Raw genomic sequence first — 22,162 nt, forward strand, 5'->3', positions numbered from 1 at the left:
TATTACAGGTTGGAAGAGATGGTGAAGCACAACTCTTCCAAGAAATTATGGCTGGTGATGCGTGGTCGACTCTACGATGTCTCCAGGCTCCTCAACAAGCATGCCGGTGGAGAGGATGTTCTGCTGGAGTAAGCTGGTATAGATGCAAGTGAAAGCTCTGAAGATGTAGGGCACTCCTCTGATGCCAGAGAAGTGCTGAAACAGTACTAGATTGGTGATATACTGCACGGTCAGAAAGCAGATCCTCCTGAGGAGACCCAATTAAAGACTGGAAAGCACATCCAATTCAGAAAGAAATCTAGAGACTTGTTTTGGGGGTCACATTTTTGCCCTCTCCTTGCATCCTGCCAATTTGATGTTCCCCCTTCTAGTCAAGATGTCTGCCAGCCATCCACTTCATACCTGGGTCCAGTGTCCTTCTTCTCTCAGAGTCTCACTCCCACAGTACCTGTTCACTGTTCTGAGTCTGTTCCAATGTTTCCTCACTTCACTGGGTTTCACAAGTACCTTTACATTTCAAAATGCTCTGTTAATAATTACAGTTCATATATTCTAGTTACATTGCCCTTTGTCAAAATGCCTCCTCTCCCTTTGTCAAAATGTCTCCTCTCCAATAATTTGAATTTGAATTCACATTAAACACTTTTAACAGGGTAGCATATTCTGGTTTTGAAGGTTTTCTGTTCCATTTTTCCCTAAAGTAATTTTTAAAATTATGAATTCAGTTATTTGACTTACTTATCTAAGGGGTTTAAATGATGACATTAAGGTGTACACCTACCACTTAAAACACACATGCCAACCAATATTGTTCTTTCTGTATATTTGTTAAAACCAGAAAGAAAAGACTATGTGTTCATCTCCTATTTTGTGCTTCCTCCCTAGCTAGTCTAGTGAGCATCTCTTCCACCCCCTAAGCCCAGCTCCTTTTTTTCCCAAGTGGTGCTGGATAAAATTATGCTTAGCTTTTATTTGTTAAGGGTAGGGAGAGATAGGGAAAAGGAGGGAATGAGTTAGGGTGATAGGGTCCAGGAAAATGTTGAAAAGCACTTCTTAGGATGGAAGTTAAGAAAAAGTACCAAAGACGTCAGCCTTATTTTGGTTTGGCACAAATTTCTAGCCATCTTTTCTTAATTCCTAGTTATCTTTTATTAAGGAAATATAAATGCATACTTATGTCCATAGAGCTTTATGGGGGATTTTTGCTGTTTTTTTGTTTGCTTATTGATTATGAAATTTTAGGTTACCCATATTACAAAAGTAAGGTGTTCCAAATTGATCAAAGTTACAGTATTTGATTTGTTCCCCCAGTGCAATATTTTTCACAGTAAAATGGCATTGGAAAGGAGGAGATCATATAAGAAAATGTTTCCTATTTTGTCTGTATTTTACCTCTATGACTCCAACTTTTGGTTTTGTTCTGTTTTCCATTGAGAATAAAGGTCTGATCATTTTTCAAAAATTCTATGTAACAACCTGTATGAATTTATCTGCCACAAATCATGTAGATAGGAATTAATGTATATTTACATATAATATACATTTATATAAAAGTATATTAAAATTTAGAATTGCCACTGGGTTTTTATGTGCATGTATACCTATATATACAAACATGCAACACACTAAGAAAATTTTGAATAAATGACAACATAAAGGATTTTTAATTAGTAGAGCAAAGAGAACTTTCAAGTTTTGCTAATGTATTTGGTGCAACCAGTTTAGAAATTAGTGTGTTGTTGTATCAATATACTTAGGCTATGTTATACTTGAGTAAACCCTCAATTTTCAATGTAGAATTAGTGCTAATTCTAGTTAATATCATTTTTGTGTTAGCTCCTCATTCTAGAAAAAAGCCAACTGTACCAAGTGTCAAGACAAAACAGTTTATGGTAAAGATAACCAAGCTCTTATAAACTTCCTTTGTCTTTTATTGGACCTAAGCTTGTTACACACTCAAGCTTTATGTCAGTGGGGTACTGGTGCACAATCCTCTTATTGGGACAAATTGCTAAAATATTAAGACTAAAAATAATGACTTCAAGCATACTTTATTAAAATGAAAGATTTGTACAGGCAACACACATGGATGTACATTATGAAAAACAACCAAATTTTGTATTGCTACTGAGACTAGGGTCCTGAGATAATGCAGGATATAAGGCCATAAATGTGGTTAAGTATGAAAGAGTGCAATATTACTACCAAAATTTCTAATTAATTCTTTTAAAATTGACTTGCTCAACCTATTCACATTTTGAAGAATTATAGATTTATTTTCTCCTGTGTAATAGATACATTTTAATGGCCCTATGCTTCTGGAACAAGTTTGTACCTCGTTAACTGCTCTGTATTTGAGAATCATCATCTGGGAGCTATTGGCCCTACTGAAAACTTAGCACACAATCATGTGACAAGTGAATAAAAAACTGGAATTGACCTCATGAGCGAGGTTTTACCAATATACTAGTTCACAAGTGGAATTTCAGCTTCTTTCTCAGACATATTTAAATTCTAAATTTCTTAACCTCTGGAATGGTGGAAGGAGGCAGGCATTTCTAACCAAGGACATACAGACCTGAATCCAGAATTGTAGCATGTTAATATAGCAAGGAATTGAAAAATTAGAGTTTAGGTGGGAGTATAAATGCTCTGGAGATGAAACTGTAGTACCTGCATTCCTGTGAGAATCAAATAATTGAAATCTAATTAGTTTACAGCCATCTGTTTATCTCCTTAAAATTTAGAAATCATTTAGTTTTGAATTGCACACATATTCTTGTCATAACTTGCCTTAAAATCTTCCATAGACAAATTTCTCTCAGCCTGATGAAGTGATCATCAAAATAAAAGTACAGAAGAATTATGATTATCAGTGATGAAGACAATAGGAAGGTAGATATGAATTGATCTTAATAAATTTTGAAATTAACATAAAACAGTAGTTTCCAGGAGACTTCTGAGAAGTTGGCATTGAAGTAGCTAGATACTGCTCAACTCTCTCACAGAAACAACAGAAAAAGGGCAAAAAGCTATCTGAGGGAGCTGTTTAGAGATCTGCTGATCAGGAGAGGGCTGTGCATCATCCAGTAGGGAGAGGGACAGAGAGAAAAAGCAGCAAAGAAAAACAGTGATTTACTTGCCCTTGCAGCTGGGAAATACACATATCCTTCGTCCAAAAGGCAAATTGTTAAAATCCCTGGCTCACTTCAGCCAAATGAGAGAAGGAAAATGGCCCTCCTCCCTGGGAGGATAGAGGTCTGGAGGAGGGAAGAATGTGGTTTCTCTTCTGTGTGTTTGGCCAGATGAGTTCACTTTGAATCAAGGATGTAACCACCCCAGCAAATGGAGGTGTGGCAACTGACCCATCTGTGTGAGAGCTGATGGGCAAATAATTATAGACAGACACCAAGAGGTGTAAGGGAGAAGGAAAATAAGGCTGGGCAGAATATAGGGGAAAAGAGACCCCAGCCATCACTGAAATGGCCCTGGGAGAGAGGTGGGGGATCAGATAGGCAGGCTGTCACAGTCACTGACCTGGGAGAGAGAGGAACTACTTCAGTGAGGGGGCAATATAACAGGGGACTAACAGCCCTGGACAGAAGGAAGCAAGGAGAGATAGCCAACAAACTGTTAGAAGCCCAACTCACCAGAGGAAATGCAGGGAAGGGAGAGATAGATAAACTTTCAGAAGCCTGCCAGTCTTGTGGAGTGGGTATGGCTCAGTGGACTGACACTTGCCTCACATCAACTAGGTTCCTGTTTCAATACCAAGTACTGCTTAAGAGAAGTGTTCCAGAGAGTGATCCAGCAGATTGTTAAGCATCCAGCTGGCACCTTGTGACAGGAAACTTATTGATCAAGATTTTTAAAGATTTTAAAATCTATTTTATATTCTTATTTTTTAATTTTTAAAATTTTAAAATTTTTATTCTTTATTTTATTCTCTAAAACCAAGTATAATACCTTACCTGTGAAGGGTAGACTACAAGGTGATTGATTGATGAGCTCTGGCATTCTGAGATGTTTCCTAGTGGCCTAAGAGAGAAGCCTGTTATTCCTGGGTTTTTTTATTTCTTTGTATTTTCTTTGTTTCCTTTTTTTTCTTTTCCTTGTTTTTGCTCTTACTTTCTTTATTCCTTTTCTTTCTTTATTCCCTCTTTTATTGTTTTCTCTCATTCTGCATTTTCTTGGGTGGTCTGCATATTTTTCTCTTCTTATTTTATCTATCTTTTATATTATTCTATCATTTATCCAGTTTCATTTTTCTTCTTGTTTCATTTCATTATTCCATGATATTTTAGTTTTAAGTGTTCATACTTTTTATGAATTTTCACTTATTACTTTTTTCCCTGACTCCATTATAGTTCCTTTTCTATCTAATTTTTTATTATTACTATTTTTCTTTTTCTCTTCTACCTTTCCTTTCTATGCTCTTAAAATTTCTTCAAGGAAACACAGATAACTAAAGGATATAGAATAAGTGGAAACTAGTGTCAAAGAGGAAACTTAACACAGAACAAAACAAAGTAAACTTCTAGAGTAGAAAGAAAAGCTAACCATCTGAATAAAACCCCCATCAAGATAAATGGATGCCTGGACACTAGCAAAAAATTACAAGCCATATTAAGATACAGAAAGAAATGCCCCATTCTAATAAAAAAAAAAACTTAAAAAACCGGAGGATGTGCAGAATGTTGAACAACTAATCAAGGATATCCAAAAATATCATGAATCAACTTAATGAAGTGAAGGAAGAGCTAAAGGATGCTAAAAAGACACTTGGGGAACATACTGAAGAAATTGTAAACAAACATAAAGAGATTACAGATATGATGGTGATGAATGACAGTGCAAAAAATAGAAATATGCTACAAGAACATAACAGCAGATTTGAACAGGCAGAGGAAAGAATTAGTGTTTTCAAAGATAATACATCTGAAATCACACAGAACATGTAGATAAAAAAACATAGAAAACAATTCACAGGAATTCAGGGAACTGAATGACAACACAAAACACATGCACATATGCATTATAGGCATAACAGAGGGAGAAGAGAAATGATGGGGGCAGAAGGAGTGTTGGAGGAAATAATGGCTGCTGGAAACTTTCCAACATTTTGTAAGACATGGATGTACATGTCCAGGAAGCACACCACACCCCAAACAGTATAAATTCCAACAGGTCTACTGGAAGACATATACTTCTCAAATTATCCAATGCTCAAGACAAAGAGAAAATACTAAAAGCAGCAAGAGAAAAGAGAACCATCACATACAAAGGAGCTCCATAAGCTTAAGTACTGATTTCTCATCTGAAACCATGGAGGCAAGAAGGCAGTGTTATGATATAGTCAAGGTACTAAAAGAAAAAAATGTCCAACCCAGAATACTCTACCCAGCTAAACTAGCATTCAAAAATGATGGAGAGTTCAAAATATTCACAAATAAACAGAAACTAAGAGAGTATGCCAACAAGAATCATGCCCATCAAGAAATACTAAAGGGAGCTCTGCTGGAAGAAAGAAAAAAACAGGAGAGACAGTTGGAGAAGAGTTAAGAGCAACTAAAATAAGAAAAAGAGAAAAAATCAAACAAACTGTGACAAACACAAAACTTAAAGAAAATATGGTTAATGTAAGGAATTCCTTGAAAGTAATAACACTGAATGTCAATGGATTAAACTCATCTGTCAAGAGAGTCAGACTGGAAGATTGGATAAGGAAATAAGACCCATCTATATGCTGTCTACAAGAAATGCATCTTAGTTGCAGGGATTCAAGGAGGTTGAAAGTGAATGGCTGGAGAACAATCTTACAAGCAAACAATAAACAAAAAAGGGCAGGAGTAACTATATTAATATCAGACAAAATAGACTTTAAATGCAAAACAATTGTGAAAGACAAAGATAGACACTATGTATTAATGAAAGGGATAATCTTTCAAGAAGAAAGAACAGTCATAAACACTTATGCTCCTAACAAGGGTGCATCCAAATTTGTGAGGCAAACACTGAAAAACTAAGTGAAGGAATAGATGCCTCTACAATTGTAGTGGTGGACTTTAATAAACCACTATCATCTTTGGACAGAACATCTCAAAAGAGAGTCAAGAAAGAAACAAAAATTTTGAACAATATATTAGAGAAACTGGGCCTAATAGATATATACAGAACATTACACCTAAATACAGCAGGATATACATTCCTCTCAAGTGCACATGAATCATTCTCCAAGATAGACCACATGCTAGGCTGCAGAAAATGTCTGAATTAATTCAGAAAAATTAAAATCATACAAAATAGTTTCTCTGATCACAATGAAATGAAGCTCGAAATCTGCAAGGGTCAGAGACACAGATTTGGCACCAAGATATGGAAGTTAAACAACACAAACTTAGAAATTAACAGTGGGTCAAGAAGGAAATATTAAAAGAAATCAATAAGTAACTTGAAACTAATGAAAATGATAACACAAAATATCAAAACTTATGGGATGCAGCAGAAGCAGTACTGAGAGGGAAATTTATAGCCATAAACTCAAACATCAAAAAAGAAAAAAGAGCTAAAATTGAAGAACTACCTGCACACTTGGAGGAATTAGTAAAACAAACAAACAAACAAAAAAAAAAAAACCAACAAACTAAACCCAAAGGAAGAATTAAGAAAGCAATAACAAAGATCAGAATGGAACTAAATGAAACAGAAACTAAGAAAGCACTTGAAAAAATAAAACTAAGAGCTGTTTCTTTGAGATCAATAAAACTGACAAACCCTTAGCTAGACTAACAAAGAAAAAAAGACAGAAGATGCAAATACACAAAATAAGAAATGAGAAAGGAGATATCATCACTGATCCCACTGAAATAAAGACTATCATTAAAGAATACTTTAAAAAACTATATGTCAACAAGAAGAACAATTTAGAGTAAATGGACAAATTCCTAGAAACACATAAGCAGCCTACACTGATGAAAGAAGAAATTGATGATCTCAACAAACCAATCACAAGAAAAGAGATGGAATTGGTCATTAAAAACCTCCCAAAAAGAAGAGCCCTGGGCCAGACAGCTTCACAGGTGAATTCTACCAAACATTCCAGAAAGAACAAACACTAATCTTGCTTAAACTCTTCCAAAAAATCAAAACAGGAGGAACATTGCCTAACTTATTCTATGATGCCAACATTTCCCTAGTACCAAAGCCAAAGATACCACAAGAGAGGGAAATTACAGACCAACCTCGCTAATGAACCTAGATGCAAAAATCCTCAACAAGGGGGAAATGGACTTGGCCCAGTGGTTAGGGCATCTGTCTACCACATGGGAGGTCCGCGGTTCAAACCCCGGGCCTCCTTGACCCATGGGGAACTGGCCCATGTGCAGTGCTGATGTGTGCAAGGAGTGCCGTGCCATGCAGGGGTGTCCCCCGCATAGGGGAGCCCCACACACAAGGACTGCGCCCATAAGGAGAGCCACCCAGCATGAAAGAAAGTGCAGCCTGCCCAGGAATGGTGCCGCCACACTTCCCGTGCTGCTGATGACAACAGAAGCAGACAAAGAAACAAGATGCAGCAAATAGACACAGAGAATACACAACTGGGGGGGGGGGGGCGGAATTAAATAAATAAATAAATCTTTAAAAAAATTATCCTCAAGCGAATACTTGCTATTTGTATTCAACAACACATTAAATGAATTATACACCATGACCAAGTGGGATTGATTTTGGGTATGCAACATAAGAAAATCAATTAATGTAATACACCATGTAAACAGATTGAAGGAAAAAATCACACAATCAGGGAAACAGACTTTGGCCCAGTGGTTAGGGCGTCCGTCTACCATATGGGAGGTCCGCGGTTCAAACCCCGGGCCTCCTTGACCCGTGTGGAGCTGGCCATGTGCAGCGCTGATGTGCGCAAGGAGTGCCTTGCCATGCAAGGGTATCCCCCGCGTGGGGTAGCCCCACGCGCAAGGAGTGCGCCAGTAAGGAAAGCCGCCCAGCGTGAAAAGAAAGAGCAGCCTGCCCAGGAATGGCGCCACCCACACTTCCCGTGCCTCTGACGACAACAGAAGCGGACAAAGAAACAAGACGCAGCAAATAGACACCAAGAACAGACAACCAGGGGAGGGGGGGAAATTAAATAAATAAATAAGTCTTTAAAAAAAAAAATCACACAATCATATCTAGATGCAGAAAAAGCATTTGACAAAATACAGCATCCTTTCTTGATAAAAACACTGCAAAAGATCAAAATAAAAGGAAATTTTCTGAACATGATAAAGGATATATATGAAAAACCCACAGGTAACATTATTTAAAATGGTGAAATCCTAAAATATTTCCCTCTAAGATCAGGAAGTAGACTAGGATGCCCACTATCACCCCTTTTATTTAATATTTTCTTAGAAGTACTTACTTGAGCATTGATACAAGAACCCAATATAAAAGGCATCCAAATTGGAAAAGATGTCAAAATTTCACTATTTGCAGATGACATGATCCTATACATAGAAAAACCTGAGAAGTCTACAACAAAGCTTCTAGAACTTACAGATGAGTTAAGTAAAGTCACAGGTTATAAGATCAATGCACAAAAATCAGTAGCATTTCTGTACACCAATAGTGAGCAATCTCAGTAGGAAATCAAGAAACAAATACTATTTACAATAGTGAAAAAAAGTCAAATACCTAGAAATAAATTTAACTAAAGATGTAAAAGACTTATACACAGAAAACTACTTAACACTGTTCAAGGAAATCAAGGAAGACCTAAATAAATGGAAGAATATTCCCTGTTCAATGATAGGAACACTAAATATTATTAAGATGTCTATCCTACCAAATCTGATCTACAGACTCAATACAATCCCAATAAAAATCAACACAGCATTCTTTACTGAACTAGAAAAACTAACTATGAAATTTATTTGAAAGGAATATGGTCCCGAACAGCCAAAGACATATAGAAAAAAAAAAATGAAATTGGAGTATTCACACTACCTGACTTCAAAACATGTTGCGCAGCTATAGTAGTGAAAACAGCATGGTATTGGCACAAGGATAGACACACTGACCAATGGAACTGAATTGAGAGTTCTAATAAAGACCCTCACATATACAGTCATATGATATTCAACAAGGCCACCAAATTCACTGTTCAACAAATGGTGCCTAGAGAACTGGATATCCATATGTAAAAGGATGAAAGAGGATTACCAACTCACACCTTATACAAAAATCAACTCAAAATTGGTCAAAGACCTAAATATAAGAGCCAAGACCATAAAGACCTTGGAAAGCAATGTAGGGAAGTATCTACAGGACTTTGTAATGGGAAATGGTTCCATGTACTTCACACGAAAAGCACTAGCAGGAAAAGAACAAATAGATAAATGGGACTTCCTCAAAATTAAAGCCTTGTGCACTTCAAAGGAGTTTATCAAGAAAGTGAAAAGAGAGTCTGCACAATGGGAGAAAATATTTGGTAAACATATATCTGATAGGAGACTTATATCCTGCATATATAAAGAACTCCTGTATCTTGAAAATAAAAAGACAAACAGCCCATTTAAAAAATGGGAAAAAGATTTGAAGAGACACTTCTCTAAAGAAGAAATAGGAATGGCTAAAAAGTACATGAAAAAAATGCTCAAAATCACTAGCTTTAGGGAAATGCAAATCAAAACTACAATGAAATACCATCTTACTCCTGTAAGACTGGTAGCTATCAAAAAGCCAGAAGACTTCAAGTGCTGGAGAGGTTGTGGAGGAATGGGAACACTCATCCACTGCTGGTGGGCATGCAGAAGGATCCAGCCATTCTGGAGGACAGTTTGGTGGTTTCTCAAAAAACTAGCTATAGATTTGCCATATGACCCAGGAATTACACTGCTGAGTATATACCCAGAAGAACTGAAAACACAAACCAATATATGCACACCAATGTTCATAGCAGCACCATTCACTATTGCCAAAAGTTGGAATCAACCCAAATGCCTATCAACAGATGAATGGATAAATAAAATGTGATATATACATACAATGGAATACTACTCAGGTATAAGAACAAATGCAGTACAAATACATGGGATAACATGGATGAATTTTGAGGACCTTATGTTAAGTAACCCAGGCATTGAAGGACAAATACTACATGATCTCTCTAATATGAAATAAGTAAACCAAGCTGTCTCAGAGAGCTAGAGATTGGATGATAGGCTTAAAGGAAGGTGGGGGGGGGGGGTTGAGGAATGTTGTGAGCTGACACGTACATGGATGAAATCTATGATAAGTTGGAGGTAAGTATTTGTACGGGAAAGGGATGAAATTTGTACAGGGAAGGGATAGGCTTAAAGGAAGTTGGGGGGTAGAGGAAGTTGTGAGCTGACACCTACATGGGTGAAATCTTTGATAAGCTGGAGGTAAGTATTTGTACAGGGAATGGATAATATCAGGGCATAGGTTTATCTTAGGTTAGGGATTTGGGGGCTTGAGAGTGACTAGGGATGGGAGGAAGGGTCAGATGGCCCAAGAAATTGGGAAGGGGGAGGAGGGAACATTTGAACATAGGAGATTTTCAGGTATATGGTTGAAATTATTATGTAGAGAGAACTCTTTAGAAAATATAATAAGGAAGGTTACCTGTTTAAGATGATTACAGGGGGCATCTGACACAGGGCAGACTTCTAGAGAGTGTGTGAGTGCTCATTTTGTCATAGTGGGTTATATCACTGGGTTGAGACCCATACAATGAGAGTGAAGGTACACCCACACCTGGGGAGGACCGATGTTCTCAAATAGAGGGAATTGTGTCTCTCAAGAGAATTGGTGGCTCCCAATGGGTTAGGCCAGTCGAATATGTCAAGCCTTCAACATTGTTGCAAGTATCTCTGAATATGGTCCTTCAAGTATTGAAGATTGATTGTCATTGTGGGCCCTGAGGGGAGGGGGAAAGAGGTATTGAATAGATGCAATCAGTGTAAGTGTGGGGCAATGGAAGTGTTTCACAAGATCATGCAATGATGGATATAGGACATGTTAAATAACACCAAAAATGTATAAAAGTCTATAGGCTAAAATGTAAACCATAATGTAAAACATAAGGTAAATAAAAATTTAGAAAATTGTATAGTCTAAAATATAAACCATAAAGTACACCCAAATGGAACCATGTTTGAAAGCTATTGTTTCAAAATCTGTACATCAGCTGCAGCAAATATAATATAAACATGTAAAATGATCATCACTGGGGAAGGGACAAAGTGTTTGATATTGGATATGTGGGAGTACTGTATATTGTATTTGTGAATTACTGTGATCTAAAACTTTTGTGAAGACAAACTTAATAATTAGAAAAAAAAGAAAAGAAAAAGAAAGGATGTAGACACTGAAGAAGAAATGGAAGAAATTGCCCTGCGACTGTACATACAGGTCAAAACATACTACAGTGATGAGAGGCAAGACATCAAAAGCAAAGCTTTTTCATTTTTTTCATATTTTGATACCCCAATTTATTTTTACTTTATTAATTTTTCTAAATTAGTATGTATTCTATATCTAACCTTTAAACCCATCACTATATTCCATTGCACTATTATTGGAACCTGGCAATATATTAGGCTCCATTTTTAAAGAAGTTTTGGACCACAGACAGATTCATATATGGCAGGGGAGGACCACTGTATGGGGTATTACTGATAGGGGGCACATGGTTGGGAGAGAGTTCTCCAGGGCATGTATACAGGGTACATAAAAATGTTCGGATATCTGCATAGTGGTAACAGTTAAAAAGGACAACTGAGGGAGTGCTGAGTTCCTAGACGTGGAGGGTTCTATCACATTCCCCAATGGAACAGCAACAATCCCCCAAGTGCAATGGCTAAGACCAATAAAGAAATGGTCCAACAATGAGCCCTTGGTACTGATGACTATGCTTATGAGTCTGTGTGGCTGAAATATGAACTAGGCCTAGAGCTGCAGGGTGCATGAGTTACCTCCTGAGAGCCTTCGTGTTGCTCAAATGAGGCCACTCTCTAAGCAAAACTCAGCATGTAAATGCATTACCTCCTCCCCAGCATGGGACATGAATCCTGGAGATGAGCCTCCCTGGCACTGAGGGATAACTACCAAGCACCAGCTGATGAGGTAACTAGAAAAAGACTTTGAATAAAAGGATCAACTCAGGCCAGTAGAATATCTCAGCCTACATGTAATATCAGATGTTATAAAGTGCTTCTTGACCTTGAATAAAAGGGGGAAATGGAAATGACAAATGAGTTTATATGGCTATGAGTCTCCAAAAAAATAGTCTGGAGGTCATTGGAGTGGTCACTCTTACACAAGCCTCAGCAGGGCCCAGGGACAGCCAAAGTAGATACAACCCGAGGTACTGGTTCTCCTGAGGGCTACAGAGACCCACAGTTTCTGTGGTCATGGCAGATGGCTCTGGAGTTCAGTGCCATGTCAGTTAGTCCTTGTTGGAGCTTGTGTTCCTGAGTGTGATGGAGTTGGATTCAGATGTGACCTTTCTACACATGCCTCTCCTGTTACTTTTACCAGACCCCTGGTTGGTGCTGGGGCTGGTGTATTCTCAGGAGACCTGAATCTCTGTACGGTCCATGTGACAGCCAGTCCCTGAGCCTCAGCAGACTTGTAACTCCTACCCTCTGGTTTATTGGGCTTACCCCAGCCAGCTAACAGAGAGGTGAAGAAGGTCAACCACCACAGCAGGGAGCCAAGAGTGCCTACAAATGCAAGCAGGAGAATTGCATCCATCATCCATGTGTAATTTAAGCCCCCTCTAAATATAGAGTTGGAGTGGACATACGCATTCCAAGGTCCACAGGATGGAGGAATAGAGGATGGATTAGAGTGGACTTACTGATATTCTACTATCGGACTATTGTGAATAGTAGTGGAAGAAATTGTAGCATTGATGTGGAGAAAGTGGCCATGGTAGCTGCTGAGGGTAGGGAGAGGGAAGAAGACATATAATGTGGGGACATTTTCAGGACTTTGAGTTATCCTGGGTGATACTGCAGGGACAGATGCTGGACATTGTATGTCCTGCCATGGCCCACTGGGTAGACTGGGGGAGAGTATAAACTACCAGGTAAACTATTATTCATGTGGTGCAGCGGTGCTGCAAAATATATTCACCAAATGCAATGAATGCCCCACAGTGATGAAAGAGGTTGTTGATGTGGGAGGAGGGGGCTGAGGGAGTGGGGGTTATATGGGGACCTCATATTTTTTTAATGTAACATTTAAAAAAATACAGAGAAAAAAATTAATGTGCATTCCTAAACATTTTATAACACATATCAGCAATGTGCAGCAAGTAATAGTGAATATTATAAAAACACTTGGCTACCCAATATCTTCTTGTATAAATGCTAACAATTTAAATACTTTCTAAGATTTTTAATGGTCTTAGTAAGTGGGAGGTCTTATTGGGTATGTAATACCAAAGACTGTTTCTCTTACTGATTATCAAAGATAATTTAAAAAGTAGAATTCAATTCACAATACACAAACATATTTCAATATTATTTTTGACATCCAATACATACAATATTGAGAATATTAAAACAAATATGAAATATCTCAAATCTGTAGAAATTTTGGTAATATAATTAAATTCTTTTATAACTATTGTTACATTTTATCACTTATTTTCACACACTCTGTTAGTTGCCTGGTACACATGATAATAAATAAATATTTTTTTCTCTGTGCAAAAAACAAATTGTCTATTTTATGAAATTTACTTTCTGATCCCATATTTGATTTGGTTGCAGGTTTCTGAAAGAATCCAGGAGGTAATAAAACACAAATTTTCAGAGTAGTTTATGGACTGCTCTACCTTTACCAACTTATGTTTTAAGTGAACTCCCAGGAAGCACACTGTCTTTCTATCTACCCCTCTCACTTTGCCGGGTCCTCTTCTTCCTAGTGCTACAAAGTCTTCACATAACTTCAAGTGTTTGGATAAGCAACTTCACATTTATCGTGCTATGCCGGAGATTTATTCATACAGATTTCCTTGGTTTTTTGTTTTTGTTTAATTAAACTAGGCCACGTGGGACAGAGCTGCTGAGCAGCCCCGGCACCTTGTCCCTGGCTTAAGCGCAGTGCGGGCCGCGGCCAGGGGCGGCGATAGTGAGCGCCGCGCTGCGCACCAGCCCTTTTCCCGCCAAGGTTTCTCTCCGCTCCAGGGTAACCTGGATCTCCGGCTCTACCCGCCCACCCGCCGCCACCCGGGCTCCCCAGGCCGGCGCCCCAGCTGATTTTGGCAAACTAAGACAGTGACCCTCCCAGCAATGTCCAAAGTATCGGGCCATTTTATTTTACTTATTATGATTCCAATTTGGGCTTTGTTCCGATGATCCGTTGACCAAAACGCTCCCATCACTGCCACTGAGTTCTCTTTTTAACAGTTGATTAGGCCTTGTCGGTTATTTTGATCTTTTTTTTCCCTTTTCTTTTTCCTTTTTTTCTTTTTCTTGGAGGGGTGGGGCGGGACGGGGTTCCTTTCTTGATTTAAGTGAGATTCTGCAGGTGGCTGTTATATCTCATTTAAGACCCTTGGAGTGAGGTTACAATAGAATAAATAAAGGAGAAAACTTATTTAATATTCACAGTGATTGTAAGGAAACAATAAATATGAAACCTTATTTAGGCTAAAAACTGTCATACCCTGGCCAGCTAACAGGAAGGTGCAGAAGGTCAACCACCACACCAGGGAGCCAAGAGTGCCTACAACTGCAAGCAGGAGAATTGCATCCAGCATCCATGTGGAATCTCAGGCCCCTCTAGATATAGAGGTGGAGTGGACATAACCATCCCAGGGTCCACAGGATGGAGGAAGAGAGGATGGATTAGAGTGGACTTACTGATATTCTACTATGGAACTACTGTGACTAGTAATGGAAGAAACTGTAGCATTGATGTGGAGAAAGTGGCTACGGTAGCTGCTGAGGGTAGAGAGTGGGAAGAAGAGATATATGATGTGGAGGCATTTTCAGGACTAGGAGTTGTCCTGGGTGGTACTGAAGGGACAGATGCTGGACATTGTATATCCTGCAGGGGTCCACTGGGTGGACTGGAGGAGAGTGTAAACTATAGTGTAAACCACTATCCATGTGGTGCAGCAGTGCTCTAAAAGGTATTCACCAAATACAAGAAATGTCCCATGATGATAAAAGAGATTGTTGATATGGGAGGAGTGGGGTGAGGGAGGTGGGGGTTATATGGGGACCACACTTTTTTTTAATATAACATTTTTTTAAAAAAGAGAAAAAAACAAAATGAATTAAATCTAAGGAAAAAAAGTGAATGGATGGAGCAGATGTGGCTCAAGCAGTTGGGCCCTGGCCTCCCACATGAGAGGTCCCATTTCCATTCCTCCTGCTTCCAAAAAATGAAGACAAGTGGACACAATGAACAGACAGACAAGGGAGATATCTCAGGGGTCAAAAATAAGTGAGTGGAATATCTTAACTCTGATAGGAAATATGTACGAAAACAAAACAAAAACAACCATTCTATTTCTGGAAGCCGAGTATGCTACTATAGGACCAACTCTCATACATATGATCGTTATAAACTCCAGAAAATATGACTGCCTAATTGAAGACACTGTAGAGCTATGATCAAATAAATAGATTATTGAGGGAATTGATGCTTGGAGGGATGGGATGCCAATGACTGATTTTCCCAATTTTAAATCTTGCATGAAAGAGGTTGTTGATGTGGGGGGAGTGGGGGGAGGGGGCTGGGGACAGAGTTGAACCTACGCCATGTGAAGAAACTGCACTTAGGGTATTAATATCATCTTCACATTATTATTTACCTATATAAGACCTAAAATATGTATGAGACCTTTCTGTGGATAAGAAACACTATTTGAAATATATTCAAATTTTATACATTGATAATAAATTTAAAACAACAGGGATATATATACTATAGATTAGAGAGAGAGATAACACAAAGCAAAAGCTGCTATGGCTATTTGCTAAATTTCAGTTTGATAAGCTGCTCAGGCAGACACCATAAAATGGGTGGCCATTAATAATGGAAATTTATTAGTTCACAAGCTTGCAGTTTTGAGGCTGAGAAAAATGTTCAAATCAAGGCATCATCAAAAGATACTTTCTCCAGGAAGCCAGGCTGCCACCATCCTGGACACCGTCATGTGAAAAGGCACGTGTCAGTGTCTGCCTGTCTCCCCCTTCTTTTCCAGGTTTAATTCCTTCCAGTTTCTTGATTCTGTGGGTTTCTTTCCTTTTGCTCCATATTCATCCTGTTTGTAAGGAACTCCAGTAAAGGGATTAAGACTCAAATCAGACCATGCAAGAAATGAAGCAACATAATCAAAATATCCAGTTTATAATAGGTTTACATACAGAATAATGGATTCGTTTTAAGAACATGATTTTCTGGGGTGCATACAATTTGAAAGCATCAAAGGCTACATATTTATCAAACAGTGTACACCTGAAGGCAAGATGTATAGTTAAATATTAAGGTTATTTTGCATCATGATAGACAAAACAATGTTAAATTTATATTCACCTATTACAACAGCTTCCAAATATATAATGCCTAACATCTGTATCACAAAGGACAGCTTAAAATATCCAAAATTATACATGGATATGTAAAAACAATTCAGCCAGTGTAATCATCATGAGACAGCCATCAGGAAAGGTATAAAAGTTTTGAACGGTATTGCTGACTAACTCCTAGCGGTGTAGAAAGTACATTCAAATGTATGTTGAGTAGTTTAAAATTAAAAAGTGAGTGTCATCTAATTACAGTTAAACTGGAATTCTAATTAAATGGGAAATCAATGACAGAAGGGTCCATAGCACCTCTTAGAAGCATATTGAGACTTTCTACTTCCCTAACATGATAAAAATGACTCTCCAATACCGTGACTGTGAAGACTGAACAGTTATTCTAGTGCTTCCTAAAGTGTATGCACTTTGTGCTGGGGACTAGTCTAAATGGTTACACGTTCCATTTAGTCCTACCCTCAGATGGCACATGAGGGTGGACACTGTTGTTAATGAGCTAACATGTGAGCTCCTGAGGTATCAGAGATGAGGCAACATGATGAGGATCATCCAGCTCACAGGCCACTGTGCTGGGCTTTTGCCCCAGGCTCATAGCTTTGGACATTTCAGAAAGACTGTTTTGTCATCCCTAACAATACCATGTATTGTTTGACTAGTGAAAATCACTCCATTCCTGAGAGGAAATCCCTCAGGATGAGCAGGAAACCTCGGTGTCCTGGGACTGGGCTGCACCAGGCTCTGGGTCTCCTCTGCTCCTTGGTCCTAAGACCCACAGGCATTTCCCCTAAGAGCACTGAGAGTATTAGGGGAACTGTGATTTTCTTTCTGATTATCCATTTAATCTACACTGTTTTCTATGTTCAAATACACCAATATATCTTATAGACAAGTGCTGTTCATGGGCAGATTTTACTTGGGCCCTGTTCCCTAACCATCTAGAAGCAATTACCTCTTGGAAATTACCTGTGGGCACTGGCTACTATTGGTGCCAAAGCCTGTGCTCCCAGGGGTTTCTGTGATGCCACTGGAGACCCATGTTTGTATATAAAACCTAACATGGAAGCTCTTGTTACAACAGAAAGCTTCCAGACAGGATGTCAGTCATCTCTCCCAAATATGCACACTCATCCTCACCTCCATATAAAACATCAGTGGAACCTTATCATAAATCTTGATGTGTCTATCCAGAGTAAGTAATAAATAAAATTAACTTTTGAGACTTTGTTGTTATTAACTTTCTTCTCCCTTCCCTTCCCTCCAAGAAGAATCACCTGCATTTCTTTCCTACAATGCCTAGCTGACTTTTTGAGGAATATATATATATATATAGTATTCACCCAATGAGACAAACCTCTTCTTTTGCATTCGATGAAATAAACTCAGTTCAAGCAGTGTTAGCAGAATTCATAGCTGTTCATGGAAGCAAAGAGTGAGCTGGTTGCAGCACCAGGTGGAGCAAGGGCAGGAGCCGCTCTGCACATTGACCAGAGCTTTAGTAGCCAGAACGCCTACTTAAACAGATCTAACTCTGATGGGATGTGTTTTACCTAAAAAGAATATAAACAATGATTTATGTATACTAATGCAAATCAATTAATTTCAAAAATTATTTCATATTATTTTTTCTTTACCCAGCACACTACTATATGCAGTCAGTAGTACGTAGTGAATAAGGGTCATAAAAATAAATTGTGCAAATGACCCCTTAAACTTTAGGTGTAATTCTAGGACTTTGTTATAACATACCACGAAAACCATGTAAGCATTGCTCATACTTGAGTTCCACAGCTTCCAGACAACTGCCTGTACATAATTTACCCTTAAATATCTTTAAAAGTATATATTATAAATAAATATTACAAGGATGTCTCAATCAATAGATAAGCAAATTAATATATTAATTATCAAAATATGGCTTCTAAATCTTTAAGTCTTTGCAGAAAAGGCAAAATATCATTTGTTTTTACAATTTGATGTATATGAACACCTGTGCAATCAGTTATCCTAGAAGAACATTACTGTGAGAGCTATCCTCCTGCAACCTGTGTCCTATTTAAGAATAGTCATAATTAATAAACTGTATTTACATATGCATAACATTTTATGATGTCATACTTCTTTTAAAAGAAAATTGCATTCTCGAATTCAGAGTGCTGCCTTTCCTATACTTCTTTGTTTGCTTCTGAAAAAAATAAGAGTAAGATGAATTTGAGATGGAAGATATGTAGTACCTAAGTACCTATGTACATGCAAGAAGTGCTTGGAGAAGCAAATGGGAACCTCCTATGTTTTTTATTGTAATATTTTGTGTGATCTATTAACTTTAAAAAAAGATAATTAAAAAATAAAATAAATGATAATATAAAAAAAAGAAATGATGGCATTTAATGGGAACAATTTAGTCACCGTAGACTGTATTATAATTGATTTTAATATTTTGATAAGCTCTAAATAAACAGTATCCTTTGATATAAACTCAGATTCTATAAGGTCATCATTTTATAAATATTAACATTCATGGAACATGACTAATGGCATAGTGATGCATAGAAATTACCTATATTAAATCTTTTAATCTTCCAGGCAAACCTTTAACTTCAAATAGATCAATTTTGTGACTAGAAAGTGATAGAAATATATGTAAACATAGGCACAAATTCATAAATATTATATTTTGCTCATACCCCTATTCTGGAAACAAGGACTAAAGCAGGGGGACCAAAAGGTGCAAGAGGAAACATTATGTTACATCCTATTAACCAAAATTAGAGAAATGTTTTAATGTGAGGCAATATATTGAGTTTAGTCTAATTTCTTCTGCATGTGGATCCTTCATGTATCTTAAGGATTATTTGTCTGACTCTTCATGGGTAAGAGAAACTTTCCTAACATGCACAACCTCACCACAGTAACTGAATTCCTGCTTACAAGATTTTCTGATGTGTGGGAGTTCAGAGTCTTACATGCCATGCTGTTTCTACTGATGTACTTGGCAACCTTGATGGGGAATCTTCTCATTGTCACAGTAATCACCTTCAATTGGAAACTTCATACCCCCATGTATTTCTTCATTAGGAATCTGTCTGTCTTAGACATGTGCTACATTTCTGTCACAGTCCCTAAGGCATGTGTCATCTTCCTGCTCGACAACAGGGCAATCTCCATGGCTGGATGTGCAGCTCAGATCTTCCTCGTTGTTGCATTTGCTACAGTGGAGCTGCTGTTCCTCACCATCATGGCTCATGACTGCTATGTGGCCATCTGCCAGCCCCTCCACTACTCTGTGATCATGAACCCTCAAGTCTGTGTCCAGATGACTCTGGCCTCTGTACTTAGTGGTCTGGCCTTCTCAGGATTCCACACTGGCAGCACATTCTGGCTGCCCTTCTGTCAGTCCAACATGGTCCATCAGTTCTTCTGTGATATCCCCTCTCTTCTGAAGCTCTCCTGCTCTGACACCTTAAACAATGAAATTTTAATTTTCATCTCTTCAGTGGTGATTGATGGTGGCTGCCTTGCCTTCATCATCATGTCTTATACTCACATATTTTCTACTGTGCTCAAGTTTCCAACCAGGGGTGAGCAAGGAAAGGCCTTTTCCACCTGTGTCCCTCACATCCTTGTGATGACCATCTTTCTCAGCTCGGCTGCTGCTGTGTATATGAAGCCAACCTCCAGCTCACCCACAATCCAGGACATGATCAATGCTGTGTTCTATTCTATAGTCCCTCCTTTCTTGAATCCTATAATCTATAGTCTTAGAAACAAGCAGATAAAGGAATCTGTAAAGAGAATTATAAGGAGAAATCTTTATTCTGGGAAAAGATAGCATAATTGTTTGAAGCTGAATTATGCAATCACAAAAAAAAATCGATTTTCAGACTAGTGTTTCAGGGAATTCCTGTTAACCTGTGATTCACTAGTGCTTCCCTTGATACCAAAACAGAATTTACTTACAATTGTTTTGGGCTTAATTAGCATTTATACTTACTATGTTTTAACTTTGCAAAAGATCTAGGCACTAACCAGCACAGCAAGTTGCAGTTTCCAAGTACACTCCCAGCTGCCTCCAGAGTGGTGTCCCTTGACCTTTTCAGCAAGTTTCCTACCTGTGGTACGTGTTTCCAAATTGGCAGTGCTGTTTGGGCAAGGTAATGTTTAGTGGCTGTGTACAAAAACAAGATGATTTTAAGAAACTTATGTTTCAGGGAAGAGGGGAAATCTGTTTTGGCAACCTCTTCTGGTGGATTTACATGAATGTATTGCGTATTGGAGAGTGTCATGATACAAAGAACAATGTGTGTCCTTTAATGCCACCCTGTTTTAATTTCATTTTAAAATCTCCAGAGCATCGGGTCTTGGACTGATTTTTTGTTGTTGTTCCAGCCAAATTAAGCATATATAGAAAAAGAGCAAAATTTCTTGTGGCCTAATACTTTGTGAATCTTGAAGCTGTATGATTTGTAGTAGAAAGACAAGAGGAAGCCAGATGTTTGCTTTTTAAAATAATATTTATATAATTTTATCAAGGAGTTGTGAGCTTACAAAACAATCATGCACAATGCCAAGATTACCTGCGTTTTGTGGGCAGTAATTCCTGCAGCAGTGACAGTGGTTTGTACCTCAGGTACATGTGGCAGTAGGAGACAGATGTGGAAACACTGAAGCAGAGGGGAATAGTCCTAATGACAACAGCAGACTTAATGTTTGGATTCTGTTTATGTTTGTTTCTCTACCCAAGTTCCCAGTGATAAAATTGTCAGAGTGTAAAATTATGCCAGAAAGCAAGCAGCTTTCTGTTTGTGGACATGCCTTAAACTTTTCTAGTTTGTACAATTTTCACCAGTTGTATGAAGAAGCAATCTATAACAAATTCTAAAGGTCTTTCTCTGTGTTCACCTCCTATGCTAAGAAGAGTAGGTCTTTCTCTCCCAGTCTTTATGCTTTCCTGTTTATCTTTGACCTTTTTCAGAACACTTAAAAATTAATCTGAATTTTAACCTAATCATGGCTTATACCACTGTTGACAGAATATCACAAAGGGACCTAATAGATAATGTCAGTAGTCAAGTGAAGAAAACTGTGTGATGTCTTGAAATGGAATCAGTCACTGAAGAACTGTGAGAGCTGTGTGACAACCAGAGGAACAGACATGAAGATGGTGAGCTCAGAAACACTTATCTCCAGACATCACCTTGCATATACATTTGCACATCTGTTGTCTGGGTCAGATGTGCTTCGGGCTTCAGTGTGAGATTTTTAATATGTATCATTAGTCAAAAATATTATCAATGAAATTGAATCATGTGAGAATTGGCAAGTATGTGCAAGTCAAGTTTGCTTGAAATTCAACCTCTTATTTCAATGTAACATTTATATGAATTAGAATAACCAGTAGACAGTTCTCAAGAATTTTCTTCTTAAGTTTCAAGAATATTTTGAATACTCTTATTGTACCAGGATTTTTGTACACATATGAAAATATATTTCAAAAATAAATTATTTCATAGAAATTGATAAGGTAAATTGTGCATGTTTGTAAATACCAATAATTAGCTTTACCTTTATGATGG

The 22,162-nt window shown here is 37.9% G+C and overlaps 1 protein-coding gene across 1 annotated transcript; it reads left to right on the top strand.

Annotated features, from left to right (window-relative positions):
* Positions 1-19,479: 19,479 nt before the first annotated feature.
* On the top strand, positions 19,480-20,418 carry LOC139436724 (olfactory receptor 14C36-like). Its single transcript, XM_071208682.1, has one exon. The coding sequence runs from the start codon at positions 19,480-19,482 to the stop codon at positions 20,416-20,418; it is 939 nt and encodes a 312-aa protein (XP_071064783.1).
* Positions 20,419-22,162: the final 1,744 nt, after the last annotated feature.

The sequence above is a fragment of the Dasypus novemcinctus genome, chromosome 17 (genome assembly GCF_030445035.2).
Source record: "Dasypus novemcinctus isolate mDasNov1 chromosome 17, mDasNov1.1.hap2, whole genome shotgun sequence".
Lineage (NCBI taxonomy): Eukaryota > Metazoa > Chordata > Mammalia > Cingulata > Dasypodidae > Dasypus > Dasypus novemcinctus.

Coding starts and splice junctions, on each gene's coding strand:
- LOC139436724 (XM_071208682.1), top strand. CDS start 19,480: ATGCACAACCTCACCACAGTAACTGAATTCCTGCTTACAAGATTTTCT.